At 36.7% G+C, this 21,700-nt stretch overlaps 4 protein-coding genes across 8 annotated transcripts; 2 read left to right on the forward strand and 2 right to left on the reverse strand.

Moving 5' to 3' along the window:
- Positions 1-454: 454 nt before the first annotated feature.
- Positions 455-5,423, reverse strand: LOC116026825 (ADP-ribosylation factor GTPase-activating protein AGD12-like). 4 transcript variants are annotated; one of them, XM_031268233.1, is made up of 9 exons: positions 5,320-5,423; positions 4,845-4,934; positions 3,883-3,964; positions 3,554-3,629; positions 2,713-2,876; positions 2,280-2,406; positions 1,913-2,029; positions 1,562-1,657; positions 455-891 (listed from the first exon to the last, which is right to left on the reverse strand). In XM_031268233.1, exons 2-9 carry the CDS (start codon positions 4,861-4,863, stop codon positions 616-618), a joined length of 957 nt encoding a protein of 318 aa, XP_031124093.1. In that variant the 5' UTR covers positions 4,864-4,934; positions 5,320-5,423; the 3' UTR covers positions 455-615. The 4 variants fall into 4 exon arrangements, with proteins under 4 accessions (XP_031124093.1, XP_031124097.1, XP_031124096.1 ...); XM_031268237.1 differs by having other exon boundaries at positions 4,845-4,907; positions 5,320-5,387; XM_031268236.1 differs by lacking the exon at positions 5,320-5,423 and adding an exon at positions 5,033-5,297 and having other exon boundaries at positions 4,845-4,907.
- Positions 5,424-5,911: 488 nt separating this feature from the next.
- LOC116027636 lies at positions 5,912-8,738 on the forward strand. The gene is made up of 3 exons (XM_031269340.1): positions 5,912-7,402; positions 7,689-7,868; positions 7,935-8,738. Exons 1-3 carry the CDS (start codon positions 5,912-5,914, stop codon positions 8,736-8,738), a joined length of 2,475 nt encoding a protein of 824 aa, XP_031125200.1.
- A 3,831-nt stretch (positions 8,739-12,569) lies between these two features.
- Positions 12,570-17,322, reverse strand: LOC116027392 (ferredoxin--NADP reductase, root-type isozyme, chloroplastic-like). 2 transcript variants are annotated; one of them, XM_031268982.1, is made up of 5 exons: positions 17,105-17,322; positions 15,518-15,583; positions 13,960-14,292; positions 13,403-13,622; positions 12,570-13,255 (listed from the first exon to the last, which is right to left on the reverse strand). In XM_031268982.1, the coding sequence occupies exons 1-5, from the start codon at positions 17,120-17,122 to the stop codon at positions 12,756-12,758; spliced, it is 1,137 nt and encodes a 378-aa protein (XP_031124842.1). In that variant the 5' UTR covers positions 17,123-17,322; the 3' UTR covers positions 12,570-12,755. The 2 variants fall into 2 exon arrangements, with proteins under 2 accessions (XP_031124842.1, XP_031124841.1); XM_031268981.1 differs by lacking the exon at positions 17,105-17,322 and adding an exon at positions 15,654-15,871.
- LOC116027638 lies at positions 17,174-18,727 on the forward strand. Its single transcript, XM_031269344.1, has 3 exons — positions 17,174-17,363; positions 18,296-18,360; positions 18,437-18,727. Exons 1-3 carry the CDS (start codon positions 17,174-17,176, stop codon positions 18,725-18,727), a joined length of 546 nt encoding a protein of 181 aa, XP_031125204.1.
- The last annotated feature ends 2,973 nt before the right edge of the window (positions 18,728-21,700 follow it).

The following is a 21,700-nucleotide window of genomic DNA, read 5'->3' on the forward strand; positions in this document are numbered from 1 at the left end:
AACTTGCTAATAGGCTTGACCGCATATTTTGTCAATTTCAAGTGTTTCAATGAAGACTTTTTAAAATAGTTTGGAATCTCAATTGCATTATTCGACAATTATTTGACCATTACGTTTTAAATGAATGATGAAACGTGCAATGTTTTTACACTTGCTATTTTTGTTTGCCTTCTTCGTGGATTAGAAGAAGACGGCGGTGGTCAACAAGCAACCAATAAATTGAACTTATTTGACCGATTTTAATACGTTAGAGGGTTTAACTGCATCTTTTAAAAGTTCAAATGCCTAATTACTATACCATATAAAGTTCAAGGGCCTATTTCACCATTTTCTTTAAAGAACTTGGAAGAAGAAAAAATCTATAATTTTCTAAAATTTAAAAAACAACAAACTTATAAAAATATAACATTAAACTTTGAATTTAAATAAAAATTATTGCATTGAACATTACAAATTTACAAATATTACAACTATTTCAGGAAATAATATGAGATTTTATAAATTGTACAAAAGAATTTTAACGTAATATTTGACTCAAACAAATTTCTCGAGTCATTTATTATCACATGCAAATAAGAAATGAATAAAAGAAAATAATCTATATATTTATACACCCTACTCAGGAATCCACTCTATATCTAGATAAATTTCACCAGATTCTACGTTCTGCAGCTTCAGTGATACTTCTTGTTTCACCTTCCCATCAGTAATGTTTACAGCGCTATCCTCAATTAGCGCATTATTATCTGATTTCAACCATTTCCCTATTTGCATATCACTAAACATTGAGGTATCTCCAAATGCCATTGCAGAAGTAATCAACGGCTGAATGTCAATCTCAGCCTCCCCCATTATATCATCAGCAGAGAAGGTGTCGTAATCATAAACTTCCTACAAAGTAGTAATTCATGATGAATATAAATATGTTTAGCATAATACGGAGTATATATAACTAATAAAATGTGTAGGTCTCACTATTTAACTTAATACACTCAATATAGAAAGAATGATGAAAATGTTATTCCGTACGAGAGAAAAAAAGTGCTCACTCCGTCCCATTTTATGTGTCTGGTTCAGTTAACGAGGCTTGCTGAAGTTATCTTTAATCCAAATTTTCATAATATTAAATTTAGTATTAACATACAAAATTTATATATTTATAAATTACACTAAAAGTACTATTAAACACAAAAAATCAAATTTAAAAATAAATAAAAATACTAAAGAAAATAAACAAAGAAGAAAGAGTTAGTTTGACCAATGAATAGTAAGTATGACAGATAAAATGGGACAGAGGGAGTAATTATTTATCTCACAATCAACTTAACTTTTTAGTTTAGATGAGATACACAGTTCAATTTCGTATCAGAGCTGACATAGACAAAATTTCATTGACTCAAATAATATATAAAATATAGATTGTTTGTGCAGATGTTTAATCCAACCATTACTTAGAAATAACACATTCTTTAATTAAGCAGAATCTATATAGTTTACAAAATTTATGCATACCCAAGTTTTCACAAAGTATAAAAAGAATTATAAGAGAATGAAATATTACCAACTTAATTGAGCCATAATTTTGAGGAACAGAAAGCGTGAGTACTTCATTCCAAACTGGATTCAAATTGCTCCTCATTGAAGTTGTTTGCACTTTCTAAGAAATCATAGAATATGTTGAGATAGACTGGGCTATAAAGATCTTAAAGAAGTAATTTGAATAGTTTTGAGTCATCTTCAATTATATAGTCTTTCTCATTTTAAGTTTGTATATAAGTAGGAACAAAATATGAACAATTAATATGTATATCAACCCAGATATGAGGTTATGTAGTCTAGCTAACCCATAAAGTTGGCAAACACCCCATTATAGTTCATACAAGACATGCATCCTCATAAAAGATTCACTAACCTCATTGCCAAGGGTCAAGATAACATATGGATCACTTGAAAGCATGTCTCGAACCGCTAGGTTTGTCCCTTTGAGTACTATAACTTTCAACATTCCAATAAATTCTACGGTGCCTTCCTGTAACCAAGTTTTGTTTTAGCTGCCTACAAGTGATCCCAAATTAAATGATCATAGAATCACTTTGGAAAAATCATTTTACAGTTTCTCGGGCATCATACAACACGGATGCTAATAACAATAATTCAGAGGAAATACAATAGCACTCATAAGAAGAATTACATCTCTTTGAAATTTAATATGTACTACATAAATATGTGCTCATGGGAATAGTTAATGCTATCTTTCTTTAAAACAAATTATAACTTACCATATGTGAACTCGAACTTCGAAATGTATCCATAGCCTTCCTGGATAAACTTGTTTGAAGGGAGGACTTAGGAGCCGACTTAATACGCAAGCTAGGTTTCAAGAATTCTTGACGCTCATATTTAGCCCTACAAATAGAATGCATAGCATCATCAGAGCACCACCACCTACATCAGGTGCATCTGGTTTTGTGGTTAGCATACATGTTTTGTAATTGCCACCTCAGGTAAACATTTTGCATGGATTCAAAATTCAAAATACAATGGTTTCTAACTAGATATAAAGGGTATCTTTCTATTCAATTAACATAGATCACTTGTAGAATTGAAGCATGAACTGGTATTCTAGAAGGTCCGTAACCTAATGAAATATGTATTACAAGTGCACTGAAAGAGAGAATGGATCAATAACAGCATTTCCATATCAAATCTAACCTGATAAACTTAGCACGCTGATCATGGCTAGCATCTGGCCCAGGCTTAGAAATCCCATTAGGGAAATAAGCTTCATAGATTGAATTTGCCGAAGCATTTCCTCCTATGTCAATCATCCCATCAATTTCGTCATCTGTCCATTCATCCATCGTCACAGACAAAACCTGCAGGGTTAAAGAAGAAATCTTAGATAATGTTCAAAAGGGAAGCAACACAAAAACTGTATTCCATCCATGGATAGAAGGGGATGAAGCAGAGCCCTCTTAAGAGAATGCATTTATGCAAGTGTGTACACAAATTTTCTCATATGCCTTTTACTACAATGCCTGTTTCTAAAAATGAAAAATTTTAAGGTATTTTGGTCATATCAACTGAGTTGGAAAAAGAAAGAAAAATAGTGGCATGTGACAAAAACGCCTTCCTAATATTCTATTTCCTCTTTTGACAAAAAGACATTGTAGTAAAAGGTATTGGAGAAACTCCATGCATATACGCATGCACATGTGTGTCTATGTACACATGCATTAACATAAGTTACATATCTTGGAAAAGCTCATTACTATGATGTTCGGAGGCTACTGAACTGTAAACAAAATTCCTAGCCCTGTCTAAATTTATTGTTTATGAAGTCCCAAAAGGGATGAAAAAATAATTAAGAAAATTTTCAGAATGAATTTTGTCATTCTTTCAGAGTCCATAAATATTCAATTTACACCTTTTAAGGTCTAAAATATGACATGAAGAAATCAAATATATTAGCCACAAAATATAAGTTTGTACCACTCACACTAATCAAATAAAGTTGTGGACATGTTATTCAGTTCTTTGACATGTCATGTACCTTTGAGATATGAGCGCCAAGGCTTCTGTGCACGCCACAGCACTTTAAGCATATGAAAACCCCAATATTGGCTGATCTGAAATTGCAGAATACAATATAAGCATCCAAATAAGATTATAAGCTAAGAAAGAAAAAGAAAATAATTCCAAGAGTTCATAAAAAAAAAATAATAAAATAAAAAATCAAAACACCATCCATTTCCACATTGCAATATGTTTCAATCAAGCGATCTAAAATTTTGCAAGAAAAGAGATGCTTTCCTAATCCTCTGAAAAACACAGAATATCAGCATGAACAAAGTAAGTAGGAATCCAAATGCTGGAACTTACGCCCATTTTGGGTCGTGACCACCACAATCGGCACATACACGATTATCACTTTGTACCAAAAGGTCTCTCAATCTTCTTTTATCTGTTCAAAATGCAATTGAACAAAAAAAGAGACTTAATCATTATCAGAAACAGAGAGAGGTGGTAAAACTGCAGAACCATGGCGTAGATGGAGAAATGTGTGTGCAAACTTAAGAGCTGATCATCACGTGAAACTGAGTGTACAAAATGATGATAAGCTAAATTTTGCTCCTAATATGCACACCTTCAATGGCCACTCAAACAATGCTTGCTTACATTATTAGTCAACCACTTAACACTCTTTTGGGTGACAAGCCACTACTCGAATGTGTGCGTTAGGTAAACCTCGCCTTGCAACCCTACCCGGCTAAGGACCACTAGGAGGTAAACTAAACTAGGTTGCCCATGCCAAGCATCTTGTGCTCAGATGGCATGTAGTGATTCTCCCATATGGGAGGTCATGAGATTCTCACCTCAGTTGAGGCGATATTGACTCTTTGTACTTCAACATGTTGAGAAAGTATAGATGAACAGATACTACAATGTAATATGGTCAATTGCATTAAAAAAAACTAGGTTGCCCATGGCTGATAGTTTCAGACCAAGAAGGCCATAGGCTGATAGGCCACTCTCACCAAGAGTCGAAATTGAAACCTTGTGATTACCAAACCAACAGCTTGACCAATTTGGTTTCACTAAACACTCTTGTTTGAAAAAACATTGCAACATCCTATAAATGCAGCACTCTTAAAGTAAGACGTTGCATGTTTACCCAAGCTAAAGCTTTGTGCAGGAAAATTTGTGAGGATTGGCCTCAAACATTTCATCGAGCACAAGTGGCAATAAAGCAACAAACCACATGTAGTCAAATAGGCTAAGATTCAAACCAAACTGTATGATGATAAAAAATACAGATTATCAGAAAAGCACTAAAATCATACTTGAAGATGTTCCGCTCATGGCTCTGCCAATACGCTACAGTCATCCAACAAAGCTGCTTTTCACTTTGTACCCACAAAGGCACAAACAACCTATCAGCGACGCAACCCAGAAAGGAATTTATTTATTTTTCTCAGAAAAAAAAAAAAGAAAAAAGAAAAAAGAAAAAAGAGAAGGAAATGTTTCAAACAGGTTGTCTGCATCAAGAAACAGTGATGGGAGCGCGAATCAAATAATCCAATTGAGTTGTATCATTTTAGAAAATTGGTAATTCTAATTCCAGCGCAGGCCAATCCAAAAACACCACAGGTTAACAAAAATCGTCAGAAAAATAACACAAAATTGTCCCTGAATTGCATAAAAATTGGCATTGAGAAAGGCGAAAGGGATCGCTTAGGTTTCTGATTGAATTATGAACATTGTACAAAGACACAAAATATAATGAAAACATAGGATGAAGAATCGTGTCATCGTCACCTTATCGTTCCTCAGTTGAAATCTAGAGAGAGAAAGCCTGAAAGGAAGAGAGAGATCCGTTTTCTGACTTTTCTCTCCGACAGAAAGCGAAAGGTTTGATTTGTTTTCTTTTCTTTGATCAACAATCAACTGTCAACCATATCAACTGTCCGTGTCGAGTAGTTACTAAATTATGACATTTTTACGCTTTTAATTCTCAACTTAAAAATCAATTAAATATAAAATATGATCTAAAATTAGTATAAAAAAAAACTTATGTATATTTTCACTTATTTGAATTAATATAAAATAATTAAAAATGACATTTTTTATGGTTTAGTATCAAATCTAATATTAAATTCAATTCGAGCAAATTCGATATTTAGTTCTCTTTTACATTGTCACATTTAATCACTCTTTTAATTTTGTTACATTACATCATTAACTTTCATTTGATTTTCACAATTAGTCCACCTTGTAAAATTTTGTTATTTCATTATTTGATAAATATGGCTAATATATAATTTAATCATTCAATTAAAAAAATTTACAAGAGGGATCTAGTATATCTATTTGGATAGCTAGATCAACAATTGTGGAAGAAGCTCCAAGAATGGAAGAAGTAACGGAATCGCTATCTGAAGAAAACCCATCGGCGGCGACTCCCCGGTCACCAGAAGATGAGGATCTACTACAACGAAGCACAAAGAAGACGAAGAGGGGTAGAGCTCCGGCGGAGCATTCAAAGCCTGGGATGACGGACAGTGTCGTCCAAGAAACTCCGGCCACGGCAGGGTTCATGTCTCCAGAGTCAGCGAAGTGGAGAACTCCGGTCGAAACACCAAGTAACGCATGGGGCAGAAGAGACAACACAGCTCAGGCGGAAGGCGAAGCAGTATCGGACGAAGAACCGATGGATGACGGGGAAACGGACCCTAATTGCCCGGTAATAAGAGTAACAAAAGAGGAAAAAGAAAGGCTAAGACGCCCATGGGGAAGAACGCTCATCGTCAAAGTTCTTGGCCGCAAGGTAGACTACTCCTTTCTTTTACAAAGATTGCAGAAATTATGGAAACCTGAAGCCAATTTCGACCTAATTGCAATTGATCAAGACTATTTTCTGGCAAAATTCGACTCACTAAGCGATTATGAGTTCGCGAAGTATGAAGGGCCGTGGGTTATTTTGGGGCATTATTTGACGGTTCAAGAATGGCGACCAAATTTCTTTCCGCACAAGAACAAATTAGACAAGCTTTTGGTCTGGATACGGTTCCCGGCACTCCCAATTGAATATTTCGAAGATGAGTTCCTGAAGAAGATAGGCAAGAACATTGGCCGCCCAGTGAAGGTTGACACAACGACTAGTCTGGTATCGATTGGAAGGTTCGCAAGAGTGTGCGTAGAGCTTGACCTGGCCAGACCACTGCTGGCAAAATTTACATTGGAAGGGGAAATAGTACCCATCAAGTATGAAGGGATCCAAATGGTATGCTTCAAATGCGGCTTGTACGGGCACAAACAGGGGCAATGCGGGGCGCAGGGTCAAAAGGAAGGTGCGGAGATTAGGGAGGAGGATAGGGCACAAACTCAAAGAGGGAATCCCCAAATGAACGGGGAAAACCAGACAGAACAACAGGAAAGAAGACCAGCAAGAGATTTCAGACAAAATTTTGGTGACTGGATGCTGGTAGCAAGAAAGGAGAGAAGAAGCAATCGTGGGGGCGGCCCCCAGATACCACCCAGGAATAGAGGTAACCAAGCTCAAATGCAAACACAGAAGGGAGAAGGCCCAAGATCACAATCAAGGTATGCAGCTCTAGAAGGTCTGGATGATGAGGGAATAGAATTTCAGCCGGAGGAGGGACCAAGTTCAGCAATGCTGCAGAGTGTTCCAGAAACACTCCCAAGAATCCGCACCAACCAGGTTCCACATTCACCAATGGGGCAAAATTTACCCCAACAAAATAGTAGAAACCAAATGAACCCAGGTGGAAGAGGTACTAGAGGCGGACAAGTAAATTCATTTGGGCGAGGGACTACCAGAGGCAGAGGCACAAGAGGAGGGGCGCCGAGGAGGGCCGCGGCCGAATCTGAGCACATCGTGGTAAGAGGGTCCAACCGAGGGAAACATATTACTAGCTCTGTTGTTCACCATACGAATGACAGACCGGAGCCCTCTCGCCGTATGGACATTGACTTTGAACTACTTGGGGACCCCCTGATCTGCCTAGGTCTTATGAGAACAGACCAGAACAGCCTGCTAATGCAGAGGATGTTTATGATGGGCAGTTCGACCCCGGGGATGGGGGGTTGCTTGATCCTCAGTGCTAGTGCGCACTGCTGCTTTTTATTTATTTGTTTTTATGATTTGTCTAACTTGGAATTGTCAGGGTGCAGCATCGAAAGAGTTTCGACGCACCCTCAAACAATTTTGTCGTGACCATTCACCTGATGTTGTATGTTTAGTTGAACCGAAGGTTTCGGGCTCACAGGCGACCGCCATATGTAGCAAATTGAGTTTCGAGGAATGGATTCGAGTCGAGGCAGTGGGATTCTCTGGAGGGATCTGGGTACTATGGAAGAAAAGAGTCCAGTTGGAAATAATAAATACACATCCTCAATTCATTACTTTGCAGGTAAAAAAGGATAACTTACCGCCTTGGGAGCTAACAATGGTATACGGCAGCCCCAACTTGGCTCTTCGGAAAAGGCTTTTTGCAGATCTGTCTTCGAGCATGCTAAGACCACAATCTTGCTGGTTAGTCTGCGGAGATTTCAATTTGGTAACAAGCATGGAAGAGGTAAGCAATCCGGTTAAGTTCAACGCAGCCAGAACGACAGACTTCATTGAGTGGATCTTCCGAGAAGGCCTTATAGATTTAGGGTATGAGGGTTCGAAGTTTACATGGATGAGAGGAGTAGACACAACCAGTTTTAAAGAGGCAAGATTAGACCGAGCAATGGGTAATGAGGAATGGAAACTGAGATTCCCAAATACCAAGGTTGAACACTTACCAATCATCAACTCAGACCATGCCATCTTACTCATATCTAATAACCCCGAGAAGGGATTCAAGGGGGAAAGGAAGTTCAGATTTAATCATATGTGGACAACTCACAAAGATTTCATGAGGTGTGTGCAACAAACTTGGAGGAGAGGAGATAATCTAGAGGAGAATAAGGCAGCTATGGCAAATGCATTATCATCTTGGAATAAGGAGGTGTTTGGGAATGTCTTCCACAGAAAAAAAAGGTTGCTGGCAAGAATAAAAGGAGTCCAAAAAAGATTAGCACAGCAAGCAAGTCAGAACCTATTAAGATTGGACAGAGAACTGAAAAAAGAACTAGAGCTAACCCTACATCAAGAAGAACTGATTTGGTTCCGTCAAGAGAGGAGTGGATCAAGTCTGGAGATTGTAACACTAGATATTACCACCTAGCAACCTCAGTGAAAAGTAATAATTCAAGGATCAGGATTTTGGAAATAGATGACGGGCAGAGGATCACGGATGAGCTGCAAATAAGAAATCACATTCAAAGCTACTTCATCAACTTCTTTACAGAAGACACAATGGTAGATTCACAAGACATACTCCATGGGAGATACCCGATCCTAGGGACCGAAGAATGGCAGAAAGTGAACCGAGCAATTGAACCAACAGAGATAAAGCAGGCTTTGTTTGAGATGGATCCACATAAGGCGCCGGGACCAGATGGATTCACAGGGGGGTTCTACCAAAAAGCATGGGACTGGGTCGGCGAGAGTATAACAAAGTTTGTCCAGGACTTCTTTGCGGAAGGAAAGCTACCCATAGGATGCAATGATACGGTCATAACTCTAATCCCCAAAGTGCCCAGCCCAACCTCAGCGAAGCATCTAAGACTAATAGGATTGTGCAATGTATCATACAAAATAATTACCAAGGTAATGGCGTCCAGATTAAGAGAAGTTTCGAAAAAATTAGTTGGCCCAAATCAAGCAAGCTTCGTGCCTGGGAGACAGATAGTTGACAACATAATAGTATTCCAAGAAGTGCTCAATTCGATGAGGACAAGGAAAACAAAAGTAGGGTGGATGATCATGAAGATAGATTTGGAAAAAGCTTATGATAAGCTGGATTGGAGCTTCATACTAGACTCGCTGAAGGACATGGGTCTAAACGAAACTTGGAGAAGAAACATAATGGAGTGCATAACATCATCCAGATTGGCTATTAGTTGGGAAGGAAACAAATCAGAATGGTTCCACCGGAAGAAAGGAATTCGTCAGGGAGACCCTATCTCACCTTTGCTTTTTGTGTTATGCATGGAAAGGCTAAATCATTTAATCACTAAGTCTATAGAGATGGGGAAATGGAAGGGTATTAGATTAAGCAGGAATGGCCCTAATCTCTCTCATCTGTTTTTTGCAGACGATATGGTGTTGTTCGGGGAAGCCATAACGGAACAAGCGGAGGAGATGACCAAATGCCTGAGGATCTTTTGCAGCCAGTCAAGCCAGACAGTGAATGTGCATAAATCATCGCTATTTTTTTCCAAGAACACACCCACTGAATTACAAGAAAGCATATCAAATATAACAAGGATCCCCAAAGTAGAGGACATGGGGAGATATTTAGGAGTGCCTTCAATCCATGGACGACTGAAGAAGGACTCTTTTTCGAGCCTCATTGAAAGAATGCAGTAGAGACTTGCGGGGTGGAAATCAAAATCCTTATCGATAGCAGGCAGACTGACTCTAGCGCAATCAGCTCTCTCATCAATACCATACTATACTATACAGTCCACACTACTGCCAGTAGGGATAATATCAAAGATCGAAGGCCTAATTCGGAACTTCTTATGGGGCAGCATGCCGGAACAAAGGAAGTGTCATCTAGTGAACTGGGAGATAGTGACGAAAAGCAAGGAAGAAGGAGGACTAGGACTCCGAAGACTAGAGACGATGAATGAAGCATTTTTAGCAAAACTCGGGTGGCGGCTATTACAAGAAGAAGACAGTTTATGGACTCAAATACTACGGGCAAAATATAACATATCTACAATGGATTGTACATCTTGGAGCCCGAAACCAAGAATGTCAAATGTATGGAAGGGGATTCTAAAGGCCGTACCAATTCTGCAAAAAGGATTAGCTAAAGCAGTTACAAATGGAAGACAGACACAATTCTGGACAGAGAACTGGCTGGGTACTGTCCACTGATATCCAAGACTATAAGAGCAGTCCCTGATGCAGAGATCAACAAAACTGTAGACGAATATTGGAGGCCGGAGTGCGGCTGGGATTGGAACCTATTACAACAATACCTGCCTATGACCACACTTGATGAACTGCGGGCGGCATTGATTGATGAAGAGGCGGAATTAGACGATCAGATAAGTTGGAGAGAGGACAGTTCAGGCTCCTTCTCGGTCAGATCGGCATATAGTATAATGAGGCACGACACCAACGCCCCTGAGGCCGCAAAATGGAATGCTATCTGGAGATTAAAGATTACCATCCGAATCAAAGTGTTTCTCTGGTTAACCAGACACAAGAAACTCATGACGAACAGCATGTGGATGAGAAGAGGTATGACAACCTCGGATGAATGTTGGCTTTGTCACAACGCAAGAGAGGATATCGATCACGTACTCCGTAGATGCACAGCAGCAGATGAAGTATGGAGAATGATGTTACCAAAATGGCATTCGGAAACCAGAAATCTATCTTTCCAAGACTGGTTGGACCGAGGTCTGACAACCAAGGGTAATGGTTTTAGTCCACAGAATGACAACACCCTATTTGTAGTTTCACTATGGTGGATTTGGCGATGGAGGAATGAGGCAGTCTTCACCAACTCAATCCACACACTCCAATCCAAGAGAGACTGGATAAGCTTACAAGTAGAACAAATTGAAGCTGCATTCGCCAACGATAAAAGAATCTAGGAATCATCAATGGATCCAGGATGGGAAAATAGATGCTGGGAAAAGCCAGAAGGAGTTGTGAAGATTAACTATGATGGATCCTCCAACCATGCACTCAAGATGGCAGGATGCGGAGGAATATTAAGAAATCATGAAGGAAAATGGCTAGGGGGCTTCGTGAGCAATTTAGGGCACTGCCCCCCACTCCAAGCAGAGGCGTGGGGCTTGTTGAGAAGCATCTAGGTAGCAAATCATATGGGATTCAAGAACATTGTGCTAGAAGGAGATTCATCACAACTGGTAGACATATTGAGGAATGGCACAACAGAGAGGTCACCTATCCTGAACATAGTAAGAGCATGCAGACAAGAGCTCCGTAACACGGAGTCCTGGAGAGTAGTGGTCGTACCTCGAGAATTAAATTCAGTAGCAGATAAAATGGCGAAATCATCGAGATACTATCCAAACGGTTTTTTTAGCTTAGCGCAACCACCAGGTGATGTAATCAACCTATTAGAGCTGGATAGATTAGGCTGCCCATCTTGGCGATTCATGTATAGCCTCAGCTGAAACAAATATGTACATGGGTTTCCCCCTTCCTTTAAAATTAAAAAAAAAAATTTACAAGAGAGAGAGAAATACATGTTAGTGCAAGATGCTTGAATTGTAAAATTATATGTTAGTCATCTTTATGAAATGATAAAAATTTAAACAAATGACTAATTGTGACAACAAATAAAAGTCAATGATGTAATGTGACACAATTAAAATAATAGGACTAAATGTAGCAATGTCATAATAATTCGAAGGCTAAAAATGAAATTTATTCTTCTTAATACTCTAATATTTTAAATGCTCATTTATAAGAGCATCCCAATCGTAATATTGAGTGAGTTTTTTTGTGGATTTGTTGTGTGAGGGGGATTTTTTGTCCCACAGTATATATATACGAAGTATTTCTGCGAATATAATTTAATTTTACTACAGGTTCATTTGACAATATATGTTATTGTATAACATTGGATTTTAGTTTCATTTTCACACACTAGTTAAATTTTATTTAACAATATACGTTGAATGAACTCTATTTTTTAGTTTTATTTTTCCCACGCAACACTAAAACATCATTTTAATTCTACTACAGTTTCACAACCGTGACAATAACAATCATAGTCCACATAACACTATGTGGGGCCATGGTCCACTGTGTAACAATTGATGTATACATATTAAGAAAAAAAAATATATATATATATATATATATATATATATATTGAATTTATCCTATCCTTGCTTCTCGTTTTCCATTTTCCCATTTCTCATCTGTGCAACATAGATATGCAGCATTTCCCAAAAGAAAATTGAGTACAAAATGTTGAAGGCTTAGATAAAGCTAGAAGCATTTATTCCTAATAATATTTCTGTTTTCAAATACAGGAATACAATCTTGATTCCCTTGAGTTTCAAGAATTCTAAACAACAATTACTGTTTCAAACAGGAGAGAAGATAATCCATGATTCCTTTGAGTTTCAAGTTCCCAACATTCTCAGTACACTTCAACATGCCATTGTTTGTTCTTCTTAAGCTGCGAAAGCTTGGTCTCCCAGCTCAGCCCTCTCTCCTCTGCAACTCTCTTCAATGTATCCTGAATTCCAGGCATCATGCCCTTCAACCCACAGAAATAGATGTGTGCACCTTCATCCAGCAGTTTGAAGATCTCGTCGCTGTATTCTTCGATTTTGTCTTGGACGTACATCTTGCCTCCTTTCTTGTTCTTCTGTTCTCGGCTAAGAACACGATCGTACCTGAAATTATCTGGGTAGTCCTGGAGATACTTGGCGAACTCATCGTCGTACAGAAGACTGTCGGTGTTGGCCACCCCTAGGAAGAGCCAAGCGAGGCCGTTGAACTTGAATGTGGGGACGGATTCCATAAACATGCGACGAAGGTAGCCTCTGAAGGGAGCCACACCGGTACCAGTGGCAATCATAATGTGGGTGGCATTTGGGTTATCTTCGGGTAGAAGCATTATCTTTCCAGAAGGACCTACAAAGAATATGACAATATAGTTAAAGTAAAGACTTGGTCTTCCTCACAACAACAAAATTAATGATTGATGCTCTATAGTATTTTTCACAAATTCAGCAAATGAGAAATCTTCGTATGATGAACCTTGTTAGTGATCTCTCTTACCTGTGATCTGCACTTTGTCTCCAGGTTTTGAATCACATAGATAATTGCTGCAAACTCCGTTTTTGGAAGGATCTTCTTTTCCTGTCTCGGGATCATAATAAACAGCGCGTCTAACACACAAACTGGTTGTCTTCCCATCAAAAGAGTCTCCATATCTGGAGGATGCAATTGAATATAAACGAACATTATGGGGGCTACCTGGTTTCTTTGGGTTTTCTCCCTGGAATGAAATCACACCCAAGGTTTAGAAAGTTTCCCGCACAATGCTAGAATTCCAGAACCAAATGCACTTTGTTGAGACTTACCGAATTGAAATAAAATTATCAGTTTGCTTAAAATATATAAAAGTCATGTTTAACGTTCTGGACTTGATTCTTTCTGGCCAACAATGCCCTCAATAAAAGAGGACGATGGTTCATAGTCCCATATACAAATAAATCACCTTATAGATCTTATGTAAGGTAAAATGACTAGACTTTCGCATGAGCTCCGTGGTGAATTACTAGTTCAGTAAGTGTAATTAAAAACAACATAAAAACTTAGAAGCCATGACTTACAGGAGGAATTACACCATAGCTTTGTCCTTCCCAGTACGGAACATTACCACCATGATCAATCACAATATGGCAGGTCTCACCAGGAGCTTTTGGGCCTACAATCCTCTCAACAGAGACAATGGTTGCTGTGTATGGCCCCTTAGGCTTGTACAAGTTCAGTGGAGGTTCTTTTGCATCTTCAAGTGATAATGGTGAAACAGTAACTTTGGGTATGCTAGCTTGTTGCACTGACATGCAAACAACATATTGGCTCCGGGATTTTCCATTTCTGGTTTTCAAGTCAAAAGGTTGGAAAGATATCGGCGATCTGTTGTTGAATGTAATGCTGTTAGCCTGCATGAATTAAAAGCATATTTTGACATCATTAAGGCAAAATGCTTCTGTGATACATAATGTTATATACTTAGATTGGGTAAATTAGAAATACCGAATGAGAATACCAAATAATGCAAAGTTAACTGATACCATGCTTTCTCCCTTTAAATTATTTCAATAAGCTTCTTTTGAAAATATAGCTAATCAATTAAATATTTATGCAGCATAACAGAATTCGTGTCCATCACAACAAAATATGACATGCTAGAACCAGAAGTGGTTATTTGAATTGCATAAGCGTCCAACAGTAAGATGATTATAAGTCAATTTATATAGAATTTTCTTGATTCTTAAAGGACATTAAGTTATTAATGACAATTCTAGTGGTGAGATGTAGTAACTGCAAAAAATTTCTCTAACAATGTATGAGAATTCTAAGACTCGTGGTCTTAGGAATCAGAAGAAAAGAAATCTAGAAAAAAAACAAAAATAAAAACCACAAAAATTACAAATGAACAAGCATGTTGAGCATATATAAAATATATAAACATAAATGTGCAATCCAACTATCAGCTTAGGCTTTAGTTTGAGATGGAGCACATGCTCATCCCATGTCAAAGGTCATGGGTTCAAATCTCAGCATCATAGAGACTATGGTCCACATATAATATATAAACATAAATGATTAATCAAATTGTATCTTAAAGAGTCCGAGAACGAGATGGCAAAAATTTGCAAAGCCACAAGGTCCACAAGTATAGTAATACCAGAAGATGCAGAAAGTTGCAAGCATGTCAACAGAATTACTGCTCATTCATAAGGAATCCAAATCTGATTAAAAATTTAAAATCCTAATCCTCTGGCAGTGCCAAAGAAGAAGCTCATGAATATGTGTACTGACATGCTAAGTATGCAGAACTCTAGTAACTCACTCAAAACTTATAAATTTGCAAAAAACAAGGTGCTATAAACAATTAAACCAAGTTTCACACAATCTGAGGAATGAGACAACTTAATAACTAATGAACTTAAAGATTTGAAATGAAATCTAAATATTTGGGAAAAAAAAAAAAAAAAAGAGGGAATAAGTAAGACTTTTGATCAAGAACAATATCACTTGAAATTTTTCTTTCGGCATCCAACCAACGCACAAAGGAACTATCTAATAACAGTCTATAATTAGTATCGAAAGGTAATGGATTTCGTTAATTGAAAGAAAATAACGGAGCATATAATCGAGCACCTTGAGGGCGGATCTTTGTAGAGACGAATCTCCATTGAGAGCAACAGCAACTGAGACCTGCATAAACTGAAACCGAAGAAAACCCTTCAGCCAATAGAAACAGGGGATCCCAATCGGGTTGGTCAAGGTAGCTGACCTGAGAGACGGCTGCCATGATCGCACTCCACACAGCTCTTGTATCTCGCAATAGAATTAGAAGTCAACAATGGGGTGTAGGGAGATTTATGAAGGGGGAGGATGGGGTTTTGGGCAGGAAGATGGAAGGGGGTTTGATCCTTTGAGCAGTCCAAAGGGCATCTACGCATCCTATTTGGCTATTTGCCTCTTCATAGCTTTTCTTCTCCTTTCTATTTCTATTCGTTACAGTCCTAATGTCCTGGTTGGCTTAAAGAAATGTATCATGTTTTTCATTTAACATTTCGAGGTTTTTTTTTTNACAGAATTCGTGTCCATCACAACAAAATATGACATGCTAGAACCAGAAGTGGTTATTTGAATTGCATAAGCGTCCAACAGTAAGATGATTATAAGTCAATTTATATAGAATTTTCTTGATTCTTAAAGGACATTAAGTTATTAATGACAATTCTAGTGGTGAGATGTAGTAACTGCAAAAAATTTCTCTAACAATGTATGAGAATTCTAAGACTCGTGGTCTTAGGAATCAGAAGAAAAGAAATCTAGAAAAAAAACAAAAATAAAAACCACAAAAATTACAAATGAACAAGCATGTTGAGCATATATAAAATATATAAACATAAATGTGCAATCCAACTATCAGCTTAGGCTTTAGTTTGAGATGGAGCACATGCTCATCCCATGTCAAAGGTCATGGGTTCAAATCTCAGCATCATAGAGACTATGGTCCACATATAATATATAAACATAAATGATTAATCAAATTGTATCTTAAAGAGTCCGAGAACGAGATGGCAAAAATTTGCAAAGCCACAAGGTCCACAAGTATAGTAATACCAGAAGATGCAGAAAGTTGCAAGCATGTCAACAGAATTACTGCTCATTCATAAGGAATCCAAATCTGATTAAAAATTTAAAATCCTAATCCTCTGGCAGTGCCAAAGAAGAAGCTCATGAATATGTGTACTGACATGCTAAGTATGCAGAACTCTAGTAACTCACTCAAAACTTATAAATTTGCAAAAAACAAGGTGCTATAAACAATTAAACCAAGTTTCACACAATCTGAGGAATGAGACAACTTAATAACTAATGAACTTAAAGATTTGAAATGAAATCTAAATATTTGGGAAAAAAAAAAAAAAAAAGAGGGAATAAGTAAGACTTTTGATCAAGAACAATATCACTTGAAATTTTTCTTTCGGCATCCAACCAACGCACAAAGGAACTATCTAATAACAGTCTATAATTAGTATCGAAAGGTAATGGATTTCGTTAATTGAAAGAAAATAACGGAGCATATAATCGAGCACCTTGAGGGCGGATCTTTGTAGAGACGAATCTCCATTGAGAGCAACAGCAACTGAGACCTGCATAAACTGAAACCGAAGAAAACCCTTCAGCCAATAGAAACAGGGGATCCCAATCGGGTTGGTCAAGGTAGCTGACCTGAGAGACGGCTGCCATGATCGCACTCCACACAGCTCTTGTATCTCGCAATAGAATTAGAAGTCAACAATGGGGTGTAGGGAGATTTATGAAGGGGGAGGATGGGGTTTTGGGCAGGAAGATGGAAGGGGGTTTGATCCTTTGAGCAGTCCAAAGGGCATCTACGCATCCTATTTGGCTATTTGCCTCTTCATAGCTTTTCTTCTCCTTTCTATTTCTATTCGTTACAGTCCTAATGTCCTGGTTGGCTTAAAGAAATGTATCATGTTTTTCATTTAACATTTCGAGGTTTTTTTTTTTATCAATTTTATTCCACAAATTTTATGTCTTCAGGTTTTTTTTTTCTCAATCTTAGTTGTATAATATTAGGAGGAAATATCTAAAAACTTAATAAGTCTCAATCAAGGTTATATCCTTGATTTATGTCCATCTTTCTATATGCTAATAAATTTGTACATTTTACTTTAAATGTTGTACACTTCAATGTTAGTAGACAAAATTGTCCCTACTACATTGTTGTTATACAAAACTATCCTTACACCGTTATAACACTGTTAGTTTTTAACTCCATCATTATTATCATACACATATATCTATCATATCATTTTCTTATTCCTTAATTATCATTTTAGTAAAATCATTATATAATTAATTTAGTGGTTGATTATATTTTAATTAAATTTCTATGCATGGTTAATCATATGTGTGTATAAAATACCTATACTATATTTGTATATATAATTAGAAATAAAAATTTTAATTATTTATATTTATTATTATTTTAATATTGGGCATGAACTTTCGCGCATCGTGCGTACAAATACTAGTGTGTTAAATAAGCCCCAATTTGAATAAATAATGTAATTGAGCATATAATGAATAGAAGATTTATTGATACATTTTAAAATGATTAAACAAAAATTCAATTAAATAATAATCGTACTCATTCAATAAGTTACCACTGATTTAATGTTGACTAAACTTTTATCATACATTTATGTATATATGGCGGTAAATTTGACTATAAATTATAAATTTTGTACAATTATTTTTAAAAATTAAAAATTAAAGTCTAAAGTGTCATCTCGCACCATGAACGATTCCTGATTATTCATGTTGCACCCTAATCTTTCATAATGTATATTTTGATCCATAAACCATTATCTTTTTTGCACCTATAATTTTTTATAGGTTTTCCAGTAATTCTGATGACATGGCGCAGTAATAAGCTGATGTGGCCTTATTTCTCCGTCCATGTAAGCGTTTTTAATTATTAAAAAAAAACTAAATGGTTTCACTATTTCCTACCCCCAACTCTAATTAAGTCAACAGAAAAACAGTAAAGATGCACCTGGACCTATTATTGGATGGGCGATGTTGAGACCCCTGGGTTACCGTATTGCTAGCGGACCCCTCGGTGAGATCACCGACCCACTCTACCCCGGTGGCAGCTTTGACCCATTGGGCCTTGTTGACGACCTAGAGGCTTTCGCTGAGCTCAAGGTCAAGGAGATCAAGAATGGCAGACTTGTCATGCTCTCCATGTTTGGCTTCTTTGTTCATGTCATTGTTACGAGAAAGGGCCCAGTGGAGTTAGTGTGGGCAAGAGATTGCCAAGCCTAGGCTAGCCTCTCAATCCAATCACAATCTCCGCCATAGATCTGAGATGACAAGGTTCGGGAAGGAGTGTAGGCTATGTGTTTGATGAATTGCCTCAAACTTATGGACACTTGGGTGCCATATTAATCTATGAGATGCGTAGAGACCAAAAATTGGCTACATATTTACATGCCACTCCTCTAGGAATTGCAATCCTCACGCACACACCTCCTCACCTTGGACACTACGTCACATTGCAAAATAGGGGCACTCATAGACCACTTGTTAATATTGTGTTGTTGTTAATTGTACAAAACTCTCTCTCTCTCTCTCTCTCTCTCTCTCTCATTTTCTTTTTAAGAACTCGTGTACTATGCCATACTTAGAACCAAGCTTGATGCATCTGAAAACCTTACCAACACACTCCTTTAAAAGCTTCCAAGTGTACCATTCCTAGAGTACGACACTCAGAACTTCAACTCCCCGTTTTAATCCTACATTAATCCTCCAACTAATCACCACACGAAGAAAAAAAAAACATTTTTCATGTTGTCTGGCATAAGCTATCATGGTTGGATGATGCATAGAGATTGGATGATTATTGCTGTCAAATTAAATATTTATTCATTCTTGATAAAGCTAGTCTTTACTCTATGCCGATTTATTGCTTAAATATTTGTCATAAAATGTATCCATAATTGGCTCATGGGTGATAATATAATGTCATCATAGGTTTTAGCTAAATCACTTTCATTGTCGTCAACAACCTCAACTTCTCTTACTTCTTTTTCCCCTTCTTCCTCTAGGCATTGACTTCAAACAAGAACCCCGCAAAGCACAATAAAAAGTGATACTAAGAAGATATTAAAGGAGAAAGTATTTTTTTTAAAAGACAATTAATTAAGATATCACTGCCCATATATGTTGACTGGGTTCTCCGAGTTGTCATCACTAATGGTGACAATGGAGTTTAAAGAATCATTTTCTCCATTTTTAGTCTGCACAAAGTTTGCACGTAAAGGTTCCCCATTAGTTTCAACACTTTGCAAGTACGTTTTGTTAAGATGATGCTTGGTGTTTCAAGGTTTCCTATTAGTTCAACACTTTGCAAGTACATTTTGTTAAGATGATGCATGGTGTTTCAAGGTTCCCCAAATCCCCATTAGTTTCAGCACTTTGCAAGTACGTTTTGTTAAGATGATGCATGGTGCTTAGGCTGTCATTATCCCTGCAAATTTAGCATTGACAATGTGACATGGCAAGAGAGAAGAAATATTTTTTATTTTATTTTAAGCTGATGTGTATTGACAAGGGAAAGAGAATTGTGCAGGGATAAGGATAGCTTTATAGGCAAAGCATTGTGCAGGCTCCACGCATAGCATACCTTTGTAGTAAACCAGTCCACTTCCCACCCAAATAATCTGCAATCTTTGTCTTCCGGCGGGAAGGATGGCCAATCCTTGCTTTATTCACATTTAATTATAAATGAAAGAATGACATATTTGATTCATAATGTTTTATATCCCAAATATAAATTCATAATTATAATTTATATGTTCATCTTTGATCCATCAATTATGCTTGAAATTTATCATTAATGTCAAAGGACATCAAATACCATTAAGAAACAAAGTGCAGTATTTGCCATATTGGTATCCACAATGCTTGTAGGGTTGACCAACACAACCTTATCATTATTGGATGATTATATAGGTAAGATGACTATCGATGTCAACCTTATTTTGAGTTTATTACCAAAATGGTCGACTATTGCAAAATTATCAATTTGGTACTCAAAATTAATAGAAATTGAATAGTCAGGGTATGCAATTAACACTTGTGAAAGTCGTGGACTGCAATTAAAAGGACCCCAATAGTCAGTAGACTAAAATGACAATTTTCTTTTATTATTATTATTATTATTATTATTATTATTATTACTACTACTACATATTTGATAAGGGTATTATGTATTTTAAAACATATTTCATTTCTATTCCTTAAACCAACCAAACACTGTAATATAATTCCTAAAGTATATTCCTTCCGCGAACCAAACAATAGAATACAATTTCTATTATATTCCTAATTCCTTATATAATAACATTCCTATTAACTCAAAATTCATTACGTGAACCAAATGTGCTTTTAAGTGAAAGACTAAATTGACCACATACATGTGAACAATCTAAGAATGACATGTAGACACCTTTATAATTAAATGATTTTTTTTTTTGAAAAAACCCTTATAATTAAATGATTGAATTTACCATTATAATACAATTGAGAAAAAAAATACCTTTTATATTCTTTTTTACATGTTATCATTATTCTAGAGAAGTCAAATTGTTATTTTTGTTGAAAGAAAATTATTGCATATGATATGACATGAAAAGATTGAGGAAAACTTTTGCATTCATCTCACGACACAGCCGTCCCCACTTCAAGTCAGAGTGCAGATCTAAGAATCATCACCATTATTTGACTACTGTTTATAAAACCTAGTCAAAGGGAAATATGGGTTCCCCACCCCAAACTTGAGAGTTTTATGTGCCTTACTCTATAGTTTTGATAGATGAGTAAATTTTTATTTTTATTTTTGAGGGAAATAGATGATTAAATTATGATCCTCTCAAATATGTTAATACATTAGTGTCTGACAAAATCATAAAACTCTTCTTAGTAAGATTCGAACTGATATGCTACACCTACTTATTAAGTAACTTGTAATATATATTTTGATTTAAGGAAATGTTCACAATTACTACACAAAAGTATACAATGGGTGAAACAGGTTTTAAAATCCTAAAAAATATAATAGTTATTAATTCATATAAAAACATTATTTTTTTCACTAGAAAAAAATATTATATATTTAAATTTAGAAAGCAATCAACCCTCAAAGTAACTTAATTTTAGCTCAATAACATTTTTGTAACTCTTTCAAATGGGAGATTGGGAGGTCCTAGACTCCCAGGTGAGTTTGAACCCAAGTGA

The sequence above is a fragment of the Ipomoea triloba genome, chromosome 8, assembly GCF_003576645.1.
Source record: "Ipomoea triloba cultivar NCNSP0323 chromosome 8, ASM357664v1".
NCBI lineage: Eukaryota > Viridiplantae > Streptophyta > Magnoliopsida > Solanales > Convolvulaceae > Ipomoea > Ipomoea triloba.